Source organism: Lissotriton vulgaris, chromosome 6, assembly GCF_964263255.1.
Source record: "Lissotriton vulgaris chromosome 6, aLisVul1.2, whole genome shotgun sequence".
NCBI lineage: Eukaryota > Metazoa > Chordata > Amphibia > Caudata > Salamandridae > Lissotriton > Lissotriton vulgaris.
In genome coordinates, this window is record NC_141694.1 from 901,701,028 (window position 1) to 901,722,008 (window position 20,981).

General features: G+C 41.7%; 1 protein-coding gene and 1 pseudogene across 1 annotated transcript in view; both read left to right on the plus strand.

The window, feature by feature from the left end:
• The first annotated feature begins 326 nt into the window (after positions 1 to 326).
• LOC147708137 (geranylgeranyl pyrophosphate synthase-like) overlaps positions 327 to 20,981 on the plus strand; it is a 287,079-nt gene continuing 266,424 nt past the window's right edge. The window contains exon 1 of the mRNA XM_086925314.1: positions 327 to 436. Coding sequence (XP_086781440.1) covers positions 360 to 436 — 77 coding nt within the window. The 5' untranslated portion in view covers positions 327 to 359. The remainder of the gene's footprint in view (positions 437 to 20,981) is intronic.
• On the plus strand, positions 2,095 to 3,458 carry LOC147708138 (uncharacterized; annotated as a pseudogene).

The following is a 20,981-nucleotide window of genomic DNA, read 5'->3' on the forward strand; positions in this document are numbered from 1 at the left end:
AAAGAATGGGTAGGTATTCCTTATTAACGAATCTCATTTAGCGATTCGTTATTAAGAAATATTAAGGAATCGCTAATATTTTAGCGATTCCTACCTATATTCAAATTTGCGAGTCCTTAATAGCTAATCAGTGAAATTCGCCATTAAGGACTCGCAAATTTGAAATTTACCTTCATCTGGCCCTTTGTCATCTAATTGTTTTCGAATATTTGTGAAACGTAGTCTTTGAATTTTAGCAGAGAGGTACTTTTCTATGTTAAAATTCGTATTTGTGGAACCATTCATCCTTTAACAGAACAGTTGTTTTTCTTTTTTATTTTACAGAAGAATTGCCGTTGATTCCTTAAAGTCTGCACATTATGGAAGACATAGAAGAAACGTCAGAAAGGATCTTGATGGAACCATACAAGTATTTAATTAATTTACCAGGTACGACGTTGCTGATCAGCTGAACACATAATTGAATTGTAGATATTTATTTTATGGCCTGTTATTTTGCAAGATATGAGAATGTCAGCGACGATTTAAGGCATGGGCAAAGAGGACAATTGCCCCGGGCCCCCACCTTGCAAAAGCCCCTGTGGGAAAGTGAATGTTCTCTCTTGCGCTACATTGCGCTACATTGCGCTACATCTATTTCTGTATGTCAAACTCTCTCCTTTCTGTCTACTTCTGCCTCTGTCTATATATGCCTAATATCATCTAAAGGATTTTCTGGGGCTCCAGCAGGGCATTTTTCAACTGCACCTGAAAGTTTATGTGGCATCATGTGGTTTTAAATTAGTAGAAAATGGGTAATGTCATTTGAAGTTCTTCTGAACAGGGGCCACCAATAAATGTTGTCTGAGCCCCAAGAGTACTTAAGATTACACTGATGGAGGCAGTACCTTCAAATGACATAGCAGCAGAACTTGCAATATCTGCCTTTTTTGTGGCTTGTTCTCCTTTTTATAAGCCTGCCTTACCCACACACGAGTGGTCTGTTCAAGAAAAATTAGATTTGATTACATTGTAACGAAAGAGGAAGTGGCAATAATGAGAATAGCACACACTTTTAGTAAATTTTTTAAGAGGGTGAATAAGCTCTAGAAATAGGCGTTTCCTCTCATCGATGTCCTGGTGTAGTGACATGAATTTCCTTCTCCATTTGGATATAATCGTGATAGTGTCCCCTGTATTTAGGACTACTTTGTACTCATCATCGGAATTTTAGATTTTGAACTTTAATAACTTTATAGAGCTCTGCTAAAATATGTTTCATCTGTGTTGACCCGGTCCTGTTGAGTTTTGTGAACACACTAGGGAAAACACTGTTGCACTGGTAGGACAGGGCTTAGTTACGCTATTCTTCTGTTGTAACCCATATGCTATTGTTGTGCACATGTATGGGGAGATGCATCAACGTTTTTATTTGCGATTCCTTATTTGCGAAAAATAAGGAATCGCAAATAAGGAATCGCAAATGTCAATGCATCATTTTTTTCTCAATTTTATTGCGATTCGGTAAAAATCGCAATTTTTACCGAATCGCAGTAAAATTGCGAATTCTTAATTGCGAATTCGCATTTTGCGATATCGCAAATTGCGAAATCACACACATGATGAATCTCATTGATTCAACTGCCTGAAAGCCAGTACAGCAATTAGGCGCAGCTGCTCCCTTTTTTGAATGTGAGGCTTGGCAGTTTGCTGAGTGAGCTTTCCCTGGAGGTTGCTGCTGCAGTCTGTGCCTGACAATTCTTTTGAAAAATGGAAAATGAGAATCCTGTTGAAGAGGGGCCAGCAAGGAAAAGGAAAATTAAGTTTTCTGATCAAGAGTTGGAAATTCTTATTGAGGAGGTGACTGCAAGACAGGAGCAGCTTTTTGGTAAGCTGTCTCTGAAGGTCCCTGAGGCTGTGAAAAGGAACCTATGGATTGCCATACAAGCAAAGGTGAACGCAGTAGGAGTGGCACATCGTGACATAAACAATTTACAAAAAAGATGGTATGACGTGCGCAGTCGTGCAAAAGAGAAGCTAGCAAACAGGATTAAATCAGCAAAGCAAACTGGAGGTGGAACACCCAGGGATAGACCCAATACTCCCCTGGAAGACATGGTGGAAGGCACACTGTTGACTGAGGCTGTAATCGGAGTAATAGACATTGATACTTCTGAGATTCCAACTCCTTCTGAAGGTAATTGAATTGCATATGCTTTTGATTGTCTGAATGGAGCCTAGAAATTTAAAGAATGTTGTGAAAGTCGATGGATTAACAGCATTGTAATTGTGTTGTGTTGTGTATGATATGTTATGTGTGTGTTACCAGCAACAGTTATGTAATGTTAGGTAAATGAAAGCAGTGCATTATGGGAGTTGTAGTTTTTAGGAGTCCATCATGCACACAAACAATAATTTGTAATTGCAACTTCATTACTATGAAGAACTATTATGAATGAGACTGGAATCATGTGATTGTGTAGATTTTCACATTTTATTAAATACTTTAATGAAAGTGCAAACTTTAAGTAACATCATGTTTGCATTTATTAAACCATAGAAGCACTGCAAGACATAGTTGAGCAGGATTTGAGGGATTTCCACAACCAAGAAGTTCAAGAAACACAATTGGGAAATGCTCCTAGTACATCAGCAGCCAATTCACAAACAGGGAAAGACAGAGAGTGCGACAACTGCTCCAAACTGATTCTGAAACAGAGCAGAATGACAATGTAGCTGAAAGGCAACCTCAAAGCACTCCAACAGTCACAAATAGAAGGCTGAGTAGGCGAAGGAGACTTCAGCAGTTTTCTTTGCGCCGAGGTAATGTGAGAGAAAGTGGTCATTTTGGAGAGGGTCCCATCACTGGCAATCTTGTTGAAGACAAAATACTAAAGGTACAGCGCCTGCAAGGCAAAGACATTAGAATTATTAAAGGAAAACTGGGACATATCAGCAAACAAATGGGTTCATTATCTACCAGTATGAATAAAATGATCAATGTAATGAAGACAGGCCATGAAACATCTGCATTGAAGCTTGACCGCATTGCCAATTCTTTGGAGACCATGTGCACATTGATGCAAAAACAGCAAAATATAAGTGGCAAAAGGCAGGTACGACTACAGACCAACATGCAGGCTCATAACAGGGAAATGACTCGCCTTTCCAATTGTACACGTGGCCTCTGCAAACAGACCCTTTCAACCCAGGTATTCTTGATGAAAACATTTGAACATATTCAAAAGGGAGTGGGGACTACCTATGAACCATCAGGAATTTCAAATTCTAATGCCTCCCCAGAAAAGCAACTACCAATGGGGGAGAGTGGTGCCGGCAGTGCTGTGAGTGGCACACTTGAGCATTGCTTAAGTGGCACACGGCGAAGTATTAGAAAGCTGAATGATGCCAGTAATATGACCATGCACAGTGGAAAAAATACAGGGAAGGCATTAGGAGTGCGTGGCCATAAGAAATGACATTGTCTGTGATGCCTCTTGAATGGTATGCATAATGTCAAAGTTGTCTATGGTTCAATAATTATCATTTGAACATTTCTGTTTTAAAGACCAGAATTAAGTTTGTGATACAGTGAAAGTCCATGAAGTAAATGCATTTCAGTTTCAATTTCGATTAAAATTTACATTGCTTGCAACACCAAAAAAATATCAGAGTGTTTCTTACCTCATTTAGAAGTAATGCTGTGTGATCTCTGCCCTTCTCCTTCTCCCCTCTGCTGCCTCTGGTCCATGTGCTCTTGCTTGTGGTTGAGGAGGCTGATTGTCATTTGGAGGTAAAACATCTTCCTCATCAAGTTCTATGCCTCTCTCAGTTGCTAGATAGTGCAGCATTGCACATGCTGCTACTATTTTACAGCAAATGTCTGGTTGATATTGCAATGCTCCACCAGTTTTATGAAGTATTCTGAAGCGTGATTTCATCACACCAAAGGTCCTCTCTATCACATTCCTGGTTGTTATGTGAGCCTGGTTGTAGTGCTGCTCTTTCCTTGAAGTTGGATTTAGGTATGGTGTTAAGATATAAGACCTTACTGCATAGGCACTATCTCCTGTAATCGAAAACAATGTAAATTGTAAGTTGCACATAACAAATGTGTGAAGATGAAGGGAAAGTGTGTTTAGTTGAAAAAGACATTTACCAAGCAGGTATCCATCACCAAATTGACCAGCTAGCAGTCTAGCATGAATGGCACTGTGTCTAAAAATGTAGGAGTCATGGGCACTTCCTGGGTAACTTGCAACTAGGTCTGTGATAATGGTTTTGGAATTACAGAATGCTTGAATATTAAGGGAATGGAAGCATTTTCTGTTGCGAAAAATACACTCATGTTCAGAGGGTGGGCAAATGGGAACATGTGTGCCATCTACACAGCCAAGGACATGTGGAAATTGAGCCATGTTGTAGAAATCCAGTTTGGTTTTCATTAACTCCTGTTGTGTGCTAGGAAATTTTATATGATACCTTATTCTTTGTAACATGGCATTTAGAAAGGCATTAAAAAATCTGGACAGTGAACTCTGGGAGACACCACCAGCAATGGCTATTACACCCTGAAATGACCCAGAAGCAAGGAGGTGTATTGAACACAATACCTGCACATAAGTTGGTATGGCTTGTGTCCTGCGTGTTTGCCTCTGCAAAATTGGGTCCAATTCTTGAATTAAATCTAATATTAAAGTAGCAATCAGCCTATACTTAGAAAATATCTCTGATTCAGTCTGCCCCAGTAAGGTTATGCGCACTCTAAAGATTCTCTCTTGTATGAGCCTTCTCCTCCATCCTGCAGCTACTCTCAGCCTCTGCCTGCGAGCCAAAAAGAAAAGTGCTGCCATCCTGAAAGGCTAATTCAAGGTCTATGAGGTCCTTATATGCAGCACTGATGATTGACAGCTGCAGTGCAAGTAGTTAGTAAAATTAGCACCAGGTTCAACTTCTTCTAAATTTAAGAATTCCAATTTGCGATTTCTTAAAAAATCGCAAATTGCGATGTTTCATGCATTGCATTTTTTCGCAAAATAAATGCGATTCTCAAAATTAGCGATTTTTTAAAGAAATCGCAAATATTATTGCGATTCCTAAAAATGCGAAAACACATAAAAATTGATGCATTCCAAAACCATGAATTGCATTCGCAAACTGTCGAATTATGCGATTCGCACCGTTTGCGAATGCAATTATGAATGATGCATCTAGGCATATGACTTTGCCAACTTGTTTAGCAGCGTCTAATAGTTTGTTTCTCTGTGTGTTTTCATCAAGATTACAGAGCAGTGATTCTGAGACGATCCTGATGATATTGTCGCAATTCCAAAGTAATGTCTCCAGTGTCTTATCCATCTCCCTATTTTTCCACTGGTTCCTAACTAAAGTATAGAAGGCCCTCATCCTGTGATGTGAAAGACAGGAGATGATGACAGTTCCCGGGGTGGTGTCTTATGTGGTTCAGGTACATTACATTAGGAGGACAGTCTGGAGCCATTTTTTGGAGAATGGCTCAGTTGGCAGTGAGTAGCATGCTAGGCCATCCTGGGAACATTTCCTCACCTGGGTAAAGATGACCAGGTTGCCATCAAGAAGATTTTGTCTCCTTCCCTGGATGTGGCCAATTTTTGGATTGATCTTGGCCACCTCCTTTGACATCCATTGTCATTCTAGGATTCAATCTCCTAGTGTGTCTGTGCGACATTCAGGTAACCCTGATGGCTCATGACTGTTGTATGACGGAACCCCACATACATTTATCCCCATGCCTTTACAGCGCAGTCAGCACCTCAACTGAGATGTTACCACAAGTTGTTACAACAACTTGCTTTAGAAGATGGTGGACTTTGGAATAATACCAATTACTATTCCAATTCCAGTCTATGCAACAGTGTTGGAAAATCGAACACCACTCCAATAACGCACCACCAACAGCAAGTTATTATAATGATGCATGTTAAAGTAATGCCTGGTAACATCACGGTGGGGGTAGTGACTGCATTGTAAAGGCTGGTCGTTGTTATTACTGCGGGGTAAAGGGCGTTTCCGCTCATGACTTTTCGAGAATAAGACTTCATCAGCCCTTCAGTGCTTCAATCAGTTCGGTGCCAGACATCACACAACATATTATTGGGGAGGATTTATAGATGACATTTTAAACATTTGGACTGGTGATGCCATACCAGCTAGCTGCACTTCTCCGACACTTGAATGTCAACACATACAACTTTTGATTCACACACCAAATGACCGACAAGGAGATAGAATTTCTAGATGTTGTCATGTGTACAGAAAGAAACAAAATAGGTTCAGAACTTTTTAGGAAACCCACTGCATGTAACTTCATTTTGCACGCTACCAGTCCACATCCTAATACTCAGATTAATGCCATCCCTCCAGGCAAAATGATGGGTCTTCGACGTGATTGTAGCGATGATTGAATTTTACTGCATGAATTACAGCTGCTTGAGTATCGTTTCAAACATAGAGGATACTCTGAATGGACCTTAACTGAAGCAAGGAATAAGATTTTGACAAAAACAACGTCATTCCTTTTTGACAAATAAGAGGAAGAAGAAGCAGATGGAACAGAGACTGACACTCATCACCAGATACAGTGCACAAAGTCACGTACTGTATAAGGTTCTTAACAGACATTGGCACTTATTGAAACTAGACCCCACACTGGCAAAATACATTGATCTCAGACCTAGAATCACACACAGCAGAGAAAGCACGTTGAGTAATATTCTTTGACCTTGTTACATTCCACTGCAAATGCAAGATGAAGGAAGGTCATAGTTACTGGAGAAACCCAAGGGTTTTTTCAAGTGCACACAATGCAAAATCTGCCAGTTTGCTGCCAATAAGATAACTAGCTTTCAGTACAATACCCAGGTCAAACATCAACTTCAACAGTTTATTAACTGTAATACTAAGTTTGGAATGTATTGTATTGTGTGCCAATGTGGCCTTATAGATGAAGGCAGCACTATTAGACCACTGAAAGAATGCATCCAAGAGCAAAGAGCAATCAAGAATAGCAACCCCAGGTAACCGCTCGCCATGCAGTACAATTCAGCACACTTCACCTCAGAACTCATTAGCACCACGTTTCATGGTATACCCCAAGCATAAGGCAACCCAAGGGGGGAGATTCCACACTAGCCCTGAGGAAGATGGAAATCAAATAGATAATTAAATTGAGGGCAGTGGATAAGGGCCTGAATGTTGATAGAGAAATCTGCGTATTTCTCAATGAATAATAACACTTCACATACTAGCTGAATGCAACATGGTACACCTCTTTTATGTATGTAATTTTGAGCAACATGGTTTCCTATCAAACACCGTCTAAATATGACTTTAGTATCTATATGCCGGTCTATATATTTTCTCTGTTATATACTTTTTTTGCAAGGATATCTTTTAGGTGCAGAGTGTTCTAACTCTTACTGATACAAGTCGGACAAGACACAATTCGTGTCCAGATGTGATCTTTTTGACATAAAGGTATTCCTCCACTGATGGCTACTACTGTTGTTCTTAGGAAGCATTTTTTTTCTACAAAATGTGCTGAGCAACACAAGCTCATTGAAGACTTTATGTAAATACGTTCTATCAATGACATATTTTCTCTGGTCACACTTCATGTATGTACTCCATGAATCAGTCAAGAGATCTTTATTCGATTCACATCATAAAAGACAAATACATATATATTTAAAAACGATTCATTTTGCATATAAGATAATAAATACATTACATTTAAAAACAAGTTAAGAAAAGTATTACATTTTTAAACATTGATGAACGAGAAGACCCCTTGCTACATAATAACAGTGCTACTTTAAACAAATAAATAGTCATAAAAACTATATAATAAAAACATCATTTGCCAAGGTTACGGGTTCGGATTGACCACGCCCAACTCACAAATTTTGCTACACAAATAGCGAAGGAGGGGGAAGTATCAGTTTTAAGTATCCTAAACGCTGCAAGAGCAGAGCTGGTGCCTAGTAACCGACAGACTGGTAAAAGCCAAACTTTCCTGGGTAACAAATACATAGGGCAGCAGAAAAAAAGATGTTCAATATTTTCCACTGCTGTTACACAGAAGGGACACTTATCACTACCACCAGTAGTCCAAGAGTGCGTAAGCCCCCGCACAGGTAACGAGCCTACTCGTAGTTGGTGGTACAGTTTGCGATCCTTTGGCTTGGTGATTAAGTCCCAATAAGCTTCATATTTAGGGACATCTTTTACAACCAGAAATTCCAGTGTCATGGTAGGACCATCAACCATAGCGGATATCCTCTCAGTAATCCAATGCCAGTAAATATCTTTGAGTGTCTTCTTTGAGGGAAAGGTCGCGCGTGCTGGATCAACCCATAATGCCTCCAAATTTAGATTTTTCAAGAGCCTCCTGAGGTGACTGAACCAGGGTACCCTGTGAGACCCTTCAAGACCCCTCACATCGTCAATGGCCTCAGCGAACAAGGATAATTCAGGTGTAGTCCACAGGCGCCGCCAAAACGCCAGTGGTCTATACCGTACCTCATCCTCTATGGATTTGACACCTAGGTCAAGCTGCAGGGGTAAGCAGGGTGTCGATTGTGGGAGACCAGTTGCCATTCTCAGGAACCTATTCTGAGCCACCCTCAAAGAGGATAAATCACTATACCCCCACAGTTCGGCACCGTAGATAGTTGCAGGAATTACCTTGGAACCATAAATTTTAACCAACGGTGCCATGGGTTTGGTGAGAGATTTTGCATACTCCTTCAATAAGGCTCCCCCAAGTTGCGCGTGTTTCAGGGTCATAAGATCCATTTGAGGTTTCCAGCTCAAATTCTCACTTAATGTGACACCCAGGTATGTAAAAACCTCCGTTTGATCCAAAATGGCGCCGCTCATTGACACCTTGGCCTTCACAGCCTTGGGGCCTCGCAGAACCATGAATTTGGTCTTACTGACATTCACCTCTAACTCGTGCTCGCTGCAGAAACACTCAAAACGGGCCAGGGCGGACTGCAATCCCTGCCTCGTTTTAGAAATAATAAGCGTGTCGTCCGCGAACATGAGGAGGGGAATTTTCCTTCCAGCAAGGGTGGGCGCATCCGTTGGGTAGTTAGAAAAATACTTGGTCACCCCATTAATAAACAAAGAAAAAAGGGTGGGGGCCAACACGCACCCTTGTCTAACCCCCTTAGCTACTTTAAAACTATCAGTGACTTCCCCTGGACCACCCCATCTTACTTTGGCATAGGTATTTGTGTGCAAATTGATCAGCAGCACCACCAGCTCTTTGGGCATGCCTAGATCCAGCAAAACTTCCCAGAGCTTAATCCTGGGTACAAGGTCGAAGGCTGACCTGAGGTCCACGAATGCCGCGAACAACAGGCCTCCCCCAAGAAGGACCACCTTCCAATATATTAACATAAATCTAAAAACTTGCTCTAAGGTCCCCATATGTTGCCGAAAACCCGCCTGGAGAGGACTTAAAACATCATGGTCAGAAATCCAGGTCTGGATCCTACCTAAAAGAAGGCGGTCCACAATCTTTTGTAGAGCATCAATGAGGCTTATGGGTCGGTAATTTGCCGTTACTGAACGGTCACCCTTCTTGTGAATGGGGAGGATCTCCGCCCCAAGCCATGATTCAGGGACTTTCGCACCCCTTGCCAATGCATTGGCAAGGAGAACAATATATGGGACCCAAAGGTCCTGTTCCTGCTTAAACATGTCAGCTGGTATGCAGTCAGGACCTGGTGCTTTACCCCCCGGGATAACCCTTAGTACTGCCCTAACTTCAGTAGGCGTAAAAACCAAAGCTTCGTTGGTAGTAAAATGCGTCAAGTTAGCGGGACTTGAAACATTCTCTTTGAATTGGTTCCCGTAATACTCAACCCATTCCCTTGGCTCTACACTATTTGTGGGGGATCTGTCCTGTGGGCGATTGCCCCATTTAAGCTGCCGCCAGAATTTGGTCATGTTATTACTCTGGCAAGCCTCCAACAATTCCTTCCAACGGATCTCGTCCCAATTCTTCTTGGCAGTGGCCTGCACAACTTTATAAGTGGCCCTGCAGCAACGAATTAGGGTCTGATCTCTTGATCTTAAGGCTGCATGTAGCGCCCTTTGTGATTCCCTGCAGGAGCTATCATACCAAGTTAAGGGTTTCAGCTTATGCCTACTAGGGGCAATAGATTTAATAAAGAAGGTTTTGAGATTTAGAAAAAGGTCACTATGTAGAGATGTAATATTATCCAGAAGGGCCGACTCCTGACTGAACCCGCTGATTTGGGTCATTGTATCCCTCAACATGGTTCTAATCCTTAACAGAACCTCCTCATCCAGGGCTATTTTGGGCCAACTAACCCTTCTTTCATTGTTGGTCAATAGGACCTGTGGCAGGGACGCCTCTGCCACCGTAGGTACTGCAAAAGCTCCTTCTTTAATCGATAGAACCAAGGCATGAATCAAGTTTGACCAATGCAGAATTACTACGTGGAGACAGTAATACTGTTAACTACAAATGACCTAACAGTTATATGTAACCATTGGCCACCCATGTTGTGTATAAAGCTGCATAAAATTTCATGCATAACGTTTTTTTTTATGATTAGATAATGCCAAATATTGTAAGACACTACAAATGGGGTTTTGCAACCCATGATACATTGGGAAGAAAATGACACCATCACCATTCACTTACTTTATCTGTATCTATCAACAACCTAATTCCTAATTTTGGATGATTACTTTGTGCCTTGCTTGGCCCCCTTCTGAAATGTTGTCTGCACTTACCACGCCTATTGCACATCAGATTTACTATACTGACATCATGTTAATTTTACTATACACTTCCGTTCCTTTTTTACCAATTGCCCCTCTAGTAATGAGCACTATGGGCCTTTTTTCTCACAAAATATCATCTAGACTTCTTACATATTGCCCCATTGGTTACGAGCACTGCGCTATATTTTTAATTTTATTCGTTCCTCTATATATTCCCTTCTATTCAGTTTACTTTATATGCAGTGTGTTTCTTTGTGTTACTTTTTAGGAAGGTACACCTAATCATGGTGTATGATATACATACACACACTTAGGGATCCTTTGCAACTCTAAAATGGATATAAAGTTTTCTGCGGTTTGGGGGACTCTTATCCTAATAGTCCCTCATCGCTTTCTTTTTTTTGCGAACTATGTAAATTGACACCCTTACAGGTAGTTCATTTCTCATCAAGATGCAGATGAGCAACACTTCACCAGGTAGGACCTTGGTTTTTGTTTTATTCCGTAGCTTACTATAGTGTTATGTAGCTACTTTTACATGCTGGCATGACAACCATTCATTTAAATATGTATAGCAAGTTCCCACCTTACGTTTGCATCTCTTTATTAGACGTTATTGTTGTTTTCCACATACATTTCAGAACCATTGTTTGGTTTTGGGTTCCGTATTCCAAACTGCGATGCTACTATAATGTTAAATTTGCTGACAGGTATATAAATGTTTTCACAAGATGGAGTTTTCCCACTATATATCACACTGATGTACTGTGTGCGTGTTCTTATTTCCTAGCCTAATCATAGCCATAGTTACTGGCCACATTCTGCGTTGATACTGATACGTGGTACACGCCCTTAATGTTGAAGCTGTTTGTGATAAGTTTACTTTTGGGTTTAAACTTTTCAGTCTTAACACACTGCAGCCTGTTTTTCGTTTTATTTTTAATACAATATCTTACTAGTTTGAGGATTAATACTTTTCTATTGACGAGTTAAGCCTGTCTCTAACAGCATTGTGTTCATTTTAGTTGCTTTGATTCCTACTGAATCTGCCTGAGAGCACTTTTGTCTTTATCTCGTTACAATTGACTGCTATTATGAGTGAGGATCTATGATGCTGCATAGCATCACTATTCTCAGTACTTTATATTTCCTTTATATTTCAGATTGGAGCTTATTATGGTCTCCATCTCTATATAAATTGCACCTGACCTTTATATTCTACATGTTCTTTTTAGGTAAGACATACCTGCTACATAACGTTTAGCAATGACACCTTTTTCAGCCTGATATTCGTTTAGACTTACTCAGTATTTGTTTTGCATAGTCTGGGAAGGCACCTGGGACACTATCTACTGACTATACAATTCAGAGGCAACCTTTCTTGCTGTTTCCAACACTGTGATGATATTGGTAATTTTAGTAAAAAGACATTGACCACTTTTCCTCTCTAGCCTACCAGCTTTGCTCCTTTTCTACTATTTCTTTTATCATTGGCACAGGCTTGTGGTTTAACTATAAAGCAATTAACCTTGATAGCACATACATATCTACCAGCCACCAACAATAAAACACTAGGGGGCATATTATCAAGGGGGTTTATCTCCGCTTTTTTGGCTTTAAAAGCCAAGAAAGCGGAGATAAAATTATCTCCCTATTACCCAGCTGTCGCTAACACCAGTTAGCGACAGCTAGTAGGAGATAGCGACCATCTTGGGCCCCACTTTGCATGTCAGTGATATTTATCACTAATGACATGCAAAGTGGGCGTGCCAAGATGTTAGCGACTGAAAACAGTCGCTAACATCGCTATCTCCTATTACCAACTTTTGGAGATATTCGCGCTAAGCGCGAATATCTCCAAAAGCTAACACCTGCCCTGAGCAGTTCTTAGCCATGTTATCCAATGGGAGGTGGATAACATGGCTAAGAGCATTAGCTCGGTAATGCATGAATATCGCTGACTTTTCAGCGATATTCATGCATTGCGGCGATTTTTATCGCATTTGCGATAAACCTTGGTAATACCAAGGTTTATTTGCGGTAAAAATCGCCGCAGCTCAGCGGTAAAGTTTTCACGCTAACCAAGCAATGTCTCTAACCAAGCAATAGAGATAATTATCGCTATTGCTTGGTAATATGCCCCTTAGTGTGTTTCTATGTTGTAGGTTTCCTTGATCTTATGGAGAGATCATTTATATGATAAGCATCGGACACTCATTTCATTAAGATCTAGTTAGAGTTAATGATTTTTTCCTTTCCTACCTCTCCCCCGATATTATCATTGACTTTTTCTATTCAGGGATTTGACCAATGCTGAAACAAAGGGTTTGTGGTTTTTACCACAGGAAACGGCCTACTGTGTGGACATTAACCTATCTTCGCAGTTTGAATATGAGTCTTACAGTACCATAATTGGCTGTTAATACTGTTATTACTGGTTACATGGTTACATCTTCACTAGTGTTTTTCTGCTTACCAACTAGCCTTTCTTTCTTTTATTAGTTGCGTTCAATATAGTATACCCCAAATTTTGCAGAGGTCCAAGCCCCGAGAACATCCCAGTATATACCTCACAGTATATACCCATCACTCTATATGGGTCTTCTTACATGGAACCTCTGGCCATATCTATATCTTAATCAAAGGATGGTCGAATGATAATGTTTACTTTTCTACTTTGGACACTTGTTCTTGCACCATAGGTGTGGATGCTTTTTCATACCAGTTGATCTTGTTTTTATCCTGCAACTTCTTGAAATCACAGACTTTTCCTGCACTTTACATCTCAATGCTGGTGGCAAATCTGTCCCTCCACATTTTAGAGCTATGTATTGGAGGACTCAATCTAGGTCAAGAATGTTTTTGTGTTCCTTTTTTAACTATTGAGGCACTTACTTCACATGTTTGCCTCTGTTTTCTTAGCCTTGTTTTAATGTGAACTTTTTAAAAAACTCACAGCCTTAAAAAAGTCACTGGGCGACGAAGCATGTGTCGCCTGTTGTCCAGTTCCGAAGAAGGCATTTGTGAATATGAATGCACTGAAGAGTATATAATCTTCTTTATCTACAATAAAAGTTTTGATTAACACTAGTCCTTGCTGTTTGGACTTTATGATATTGCTTAACATTGACTAAGTGCTATGGCTTCCTTCTTTGAAGTTCTGTGCCACAGTATGCTCGCTCAGCTAAACTTTCATGGAGTGCCCATTCCACCAACAATAATGGGATTTCTGTTTGATTTTGAGATTTACAGTTGGAGGCCATTTTCGCTGCCTGTTGAGAAGCCACAGGAGTTTTTTCTTGGCTTTAAAGGCCGGGGGATGCCAAAGCTAAGCGCCATCAGCAGCATCAGTGCTTCTCTACTCTTACCTTAAAAATTCTTTAGTTTGTCTTGTGGTAAAAGTGAGCGTCCAGTCTGGGGACGTGTATCTTTTGCTGCATTCAGCTGAAATGCTGTTACAGCAGAGTGTTTGATCCTTCAAATTGCAGAGGACAATATCTCCCTTCAGTTTTGGTAATCTCACTCTCACATATCACCATCTACTCTGCTGCTTTGTTCGCCCTGTTTGAATTCTTTTTAAAGGGGTACTGGCCTTTCTGGCCAAAGAGGCCATACAGTAGCTCCAGTCAAGGACGTAGGGAAGGGATAATAATAAGACTACTTTTTTGGCGCCCAAGAAAGATGGGGGTATTGATTCCATTTTGGATCTTTTGATTCCAGAACTCCCTTTTCTCAGAGAGAAGTGCAAAATGCTTTCTCTTGCTCAAGTCCTGCTGCCCTCTTAGCATGAGCAGTTGATCATCCTGAAGTCCCATAAGCAGTATCAGTGCTTTGTGGTGGTTTCCACTCATTACTAATTTGTGGCGCTTTGCTTCAGCCTTATATTAGCCTTTTGGCTGCTAACAAAAGCTGTCGCCGAATGGATGATGAACAGCCGACTGAAGCTAAACTCAGACAAGACGGAAGTCCTCATCCTCGGATCCACCACCACGGCCTGGAACGACTCCTGGTGGCCGGCCATACTGGGAACACCTCCAGCACCCACGGACCACGCACGCAACCTAGGGTTCATCCTCGACTCCACCCTCTCCATGACAAATCAGGTCAACACTGTCTCATCTTCCTGCTTCAACACCCTCTGCATGCTCCTCAAGATCTACAAGTGGATCCCCACAGAAACAAGAAGAACGGTCACCCAGGCCCTCGTCAGGCACTCCACAACTCCGGACCAGCGTACCTCAACAGACGACTCAGCTTCTACACCCCCAACCGCCAGTTTCGCTCTGCCGAACGCACCCTCTCCACGGTCCCCCGCATCCAAAAAGCGACCTCGGGCGGCAGATCGTTCTCCAACCTCACTGCCAAGACCTGGAACACCCACCCCATCCCCCTACGGCAGACCCAAGACCTGCTGACCTTCAGAAGACTCCTCAAAACCTGGCTTTTTGGGCAGTAGCAGCATTTCCCCCCCGTGCCTTGAGGCCTCACGGGTAAGTAGTGCGCTTTACAAATGTTCTGATTGTCTGATTGATTAACAAAGGTTAAGCTGGTTGATGCAGTCTATCTGAACAGTAGTTCTTACTGATTATTGAAAGTGGGTTTGCAACAGCTGTTCTTGAAACACTTCCAGGACATTATCTCCTTGCTAATCAATGTATGTTTTGTTGGGCGAGCTACACTGTGTCGTAACTCCAGCCTGTGCAGTGTCAGCTTTTCATTGGGGACGTATTGGACAGGATCGTTCTGTGGCTGTTTTCCCCTGCTTTGCATGTCTGGAACATTCAGATTGGCGAGCACAGGAACACAGGGAGAGGAAGGATCAGGAGAGGAAGCGGTGCGGTAAGTGGGGCTGGGGCCGGGTCTAGGAGGTGGAGAGGTCAGGTTTTTAGGGTGGGTGTCATTTTTAGGGCTCAGGAGGAGGTTGAGGTTGTTTATAGGACAGGGAGCAGTTTTAGGGCTCAGTTTAGGGGTGCTGAGTTGGGGTAATTTACAGGTCTTGGGGACCGTTTTTAGGACTCAGGGTGGGAGGGACTGGGTTTGGGGTTGTTTTTAAGGCATGGGGACAGTTTTTAGGGCTCAGGGTGGGTTAAAAGGGACAGTTTTAAGGGCCTGGCAGTTTTAGGCCTCAGTGCAGGAGTGGGCTGGATCAGGGCACTTTACAGATGTACGGGACAGTTTTTAGGGCTCAGAGTGGGGGCAGCTGGGGTCTTGGTCATTTTCAGGGGGTGGGGACAGGTTTTTGGGCTCAGGGCTGGGCGGGGGAAAATGACAGGTTTTAAAGGGTGGGGCAGTTTTAGGTCTCAGGGCAGAGGGAGTGGGTCAGGATACTTTAGGGATGGAAGGGACAGTTCGTTTTTAGGGCTCAGGGCGAGGGGCAGGGGCTGGGTGCTTTTTAGGGCATTGGATTCATTTTTAAGGCTCAGGGCACAGGGAAAAGGGGCATTTTACAGGGCAGGGGTATGATCTTTAGCACACATGTACCTTTACTCATAATATCTTTACAACACAATTGCGTGCTAAAGGCATGCGTGGTAATGACGCAGTTGTGGTTAAGACCACATGGTACATTCATGGTATGTTCAGGCATGCGTTGTACCATTATACAACCTTCATATTATAATACAGATATTTCAGGTGAGGCTCTTTGACCCTGCTGCTGTTAAGGGCTAAAGGGCCTCCTGCATTCTGGAACTGGAAGCAAGTTCGAGGGACAGGGTCTAGAGAAAAGATTAGTGAAGGTTAGGAATGAGGTTAAGGAGAGGTGAGGACGGAGCCTCGGAGATTGAAGCGTAAGGACTTATGTTAGAGTACTGTGAATTGGGTTTAGAAGGTCAAGAGGTTGGTGCAGGGTGTAGTGTGGGAAAAGAAGTGGTAAGATGGTGAACACTGTAAGACTGGTGCAGATAGAGATGAGAGAATAGGTGGGAGAGAGAGGAAGCAAAGAGGGAGGGGAAGTGAAGAGAAAAGCCCAGGAGGATGAAGTTTAAGGATATGGTAGCAAGGACCTGACATGCATACATCTGGTGACGCTGGACTTTTTCCATTATTTCTTTGAAGTTCTATTCATAGAAGGTAAAGAACACGTTTTAATATGCTAGTTGGTACACGTCGTTAGCTGCGCCATAAGGAGAACAATCTCAACAACCTCTCCCTTCTACAGACAATGTGCTTTTTAAAAACTTAAATGGCTTTTTTGTGTTTTTCTAAAATTCTTCTGTCTTAAGTAGCTAATTAATTATTGTTCTTTTATATCCAATCAAGACAACTAAACAGTATTATCAAGTATTTCACTCTTTGAAAAATCCCCAAGTTTAAGTTAACTACCCCAAATTGAAACCTTTAAAATAAAAAGTACAAAGCCCCTGATCCCAAGGGGATACCAGATATTACACAACACCGGCGATGAGTAATATGGTCCTGTGTTGCAATGTCTGGGTTCTGGTGACATTTAAAAACCACTCATCCTTCCCCTTGTGGTTTATCATGTAACCCGAGCATCTTGATGATAATATTAGAACAGATTATTCAGTTACCCATTATGTATTTTCTTTATTTAATTAGTAGTTTTATGTAATGCGAAGCAGACATAAATAAGTGTCAAAATGCTTTACTAGGGATAAAAAAAATCAAAAATAAAATCAAAAGATACATGTTAAAGACTTTTGAAGGAAGGTTAGTAGGGGTTCTTTGAATGGAAAAGGCACATTCAAGGCAGTGCGGGGGCGGAAGGGGAAGAGGAAGCACATATACGTCAGTGCAATATGGCCATTAGTGGTGGGAACGAATGACAGTGCTGGGAAGATGGGCCCAAAAATGGGGTAGAGTGGCTTTGGAATGCAAATGACTTTAACTCTTTTTTGATGGGTTTAAATGAGTTTGAAGTTCTAATTGAGAAAAGCAGTGAATTCCACATCTTAGGTGCATTTCCTGAGAATCAGTGTTTCATGATTTTCGCATTCTTGGACTTTGAGATTTCCAGTTATAGAACTATATGCCTCTGAGAATGTGTTGACCTCCATAGAGATTAATGGGTATATTTAGAAGAATTGCAGCTAAACAGTTATGACGTTGCTGAGCCGCAATTGTTTTACTACTGACAATTGCCAAAATCTATCAGCATGTTAGCGTTACATGGCGTTAGGATCAGCTAGCGGCGGCGAAAATTGCAGATAACTCTAGTGTCACAGCAATAAAAATCTTGACACTAGAGTGAAAAAAGTCACGGACGGACAATTAGCAGTAAAACTATTAACGTTAGTCAGCTCACCATCACTTATCAGCCTCTAGAGGCAACAAGCATTTACAATGCAACGGTTTCGCCTTTGTAAAAGTTTGAGCTATTGGCATTGTAAATGACAAATTTTGTATTTATGTGTTGATTTTGAAAGCAGATAAATAAATGGCATTGTCATTTACATTGCCAATAGCTTAATCTCTCACAAATGCGAGACCTATTGCATTTGCACACACACACAGAGCAGAAACACACACACAGAGCCACAGACAGAGAGCCACACACAGACAGAGAGCCACACACAGACAGAGAGCCACACACAGAGAGCCACACACAGACAGAGACCCACACACAGACAGAGAGCCACACACAGACAGAGAGCCACACACAGACAGACCTAAAGAGTTATGAAAGTTTTTACAAAAGCATACTTTGATATGCTACATTGATATAAACAGCAAATCTTTCTATGCTACTACTGGTAAGTAATTAGAAATAAAGACATTTTGCAATTGGAAATGGCCCCGTTAACACTCATCACAAAAGTGTTTATCTTAAGCTGGGAAACAAGCAGCAATTAAACATTCGGTCACAAATCAAGACCTTGAAATCTCATCAAACTCCATTTAGTGCAATAAAATATGATTAGTTTGAATATTAGCAGGGTTGGCTCATTAATAACTCACTCTACGTCGCAGCAAAGAAGTCAGCATGGTCAACACAATCCAGCAACGTTAAAAATATATGTAAAGATTGACTCATGCACCATGAAAAAATGTTTCACTATCAACCTTTACATAAATAGTCACGGTCACAGAATCCTGCAGATTGCCATAGCATAATTCTAATAGAAGAAAATTCAGACTCCAATATGGTTAGCATTGCTCCGATCTATGGTCTATTAGCAAAACACTTGAGACCTACAGAGTGATAATCTCTCTGCAGTCTGTTTCCTAAAAAATAGGTGCAATAGCCAATAATAAAGCACAGAGCAAGGCCATAATGTTCAACAGTAATTGGAAAGAAAATTATAAATGTCTCTGACATGACCGTTAAGTTTGCTACTGTTGCCTGAAGCACTGCTGTGAATGACAGCAGTATACACACTGGGCTAAATTAGGTGTGTGTGTGTGAGGGAGGGGTATTATTACACTGTCCATTCTCATATAAATTGCTTTATGTCAGATACATGAAAACAGTTTTCTTACAGCACACTACCATTTCAAAACCACAATTTACGGAAAAAAATGGTAAAGCGAATGTGCAGGCAAATGATGTCCTTACTGTGGCATGATAACATGTTACGCGTCATTCACATTTGTTTAGGAACAAGGGGTGAATTATTAAATTCCCAGCTTTAAAATGTTGGCCCGAGGCGGGGCAAACCGTAACAACCGCAAAGTTGAGGGGTTTTGTTTCTTTCAAAATATTGTATTTATAGAAACGAGGAATGGTAACGTAATGGTAACATATAATTATAAATATTAGGATGACTTTTCAAAAATCCCAAACAAATAAACTCCAGTGTGCTCGAAAAAAACTATAACAGCGTCCGTGTAATTTTTTGGGGGTAAATATACACAAACAGTACCAACAGCAACAAATATAAATAAAGATAGGGGTGCAAGCGTACATTTAGCAAGGATATTTAAGCTTCACCATCCCATCATTAATGTACACAAGTGAAAATGGCATGCAGCCTCTCTAAAATCGCGTTTACAGTCTAGCCATGTTACCGGTCTTCCAAGACAGATTCGGGGGTGGTACACAAATGAAAATGACATACAACTTGTATAAAATCGCTTAACAGTCTAAGACATGTTACGCATCTTAAAAATGTAAGAATGGAAGAGATCATTTGTTTAAAGAGATAGGAATAAGGACGCCGTTCTTTGCTCCACCCCCTCCTGTGAAGTTCAGTGTCAACATTGTAAGATCTAAATCAGCAAACTACGAAAGCTAATGAGGAGCAACAGGAAATCCACGAAATCGTAGGGGAGCCTGAGTGCCAGAAGTAGTACTACAGGTTCGTGATGTAGGTTGAGGAGATGGAGGAAGAATGCAGGGACTCCGTGCCCAAACTCCAATGTTCTTTATGTTGGACAAGGAAGAGAGGATGTGGGCCAACACTGATTGGTTACAGGAGCCCCCTACTCATTCCTTACAATGAGATTGACAGAATACGGATAAACGCGGGATAGGATTAAATGTACCGCGTGCGGCACAGATGTTCGGTCCTCCTTACCACAAGACTAAAGCGACGCCACTCTGTTGAGATTAAAACCTCTGTCGAGACAGGTTTGTTTTCGCCTTGGATATCGCCTCCCCAAGGACTAAGAAAAGTCCCGTCCCTGCATGTTGTGACCTTCCCCCTCGTGGCTATTGAGACGATATTGCCTTGGGAAACAAGGACCCAAACGGATGGGGGTAATTTATTAAAACTCTACGTAACTAACCTCCCTATCCTTCATCCAGTGCTTTGCCTTTTCTCCTCCTCATCCAACCGAGCAGGAAGTGCACGGCATACTTTCTATCGCACTTCCGGTCACGCCCCCTCCCTTATCCACATTTTCCGGTTTCCTCCCAACTCAAAGAATAGAAAGGAGACTAGGTGCGCACGACAACAGAGAATTCCCATTCCAGTGAATGAAAACTGCATTCCGCCAATAGCAGCGCGTCCCGAGCAGGAAGGGAGGTGCCGGCAATGCCGGACCAGATTCAGGGGCGTTCCCGAGAATTGGCTTTCGGCTGACGTAGCGTGACGTAGCCAAAAGCCAAAAATTCTCGGGAACGCCCCCGAATCTGGTCCTGCATTGACGGACAAACGTGTCTTCCAATGGCTAGCCTCCATTTATGGAGCTAGCCAATGGAAGACGGGGGCGGATTCCAAGCCCCATACTATACTCATTAGGTTTTCGCCTGCGCGAAAAAGCTGCGCAGAGCGCAGCTTTCGCCAGGCAAAACC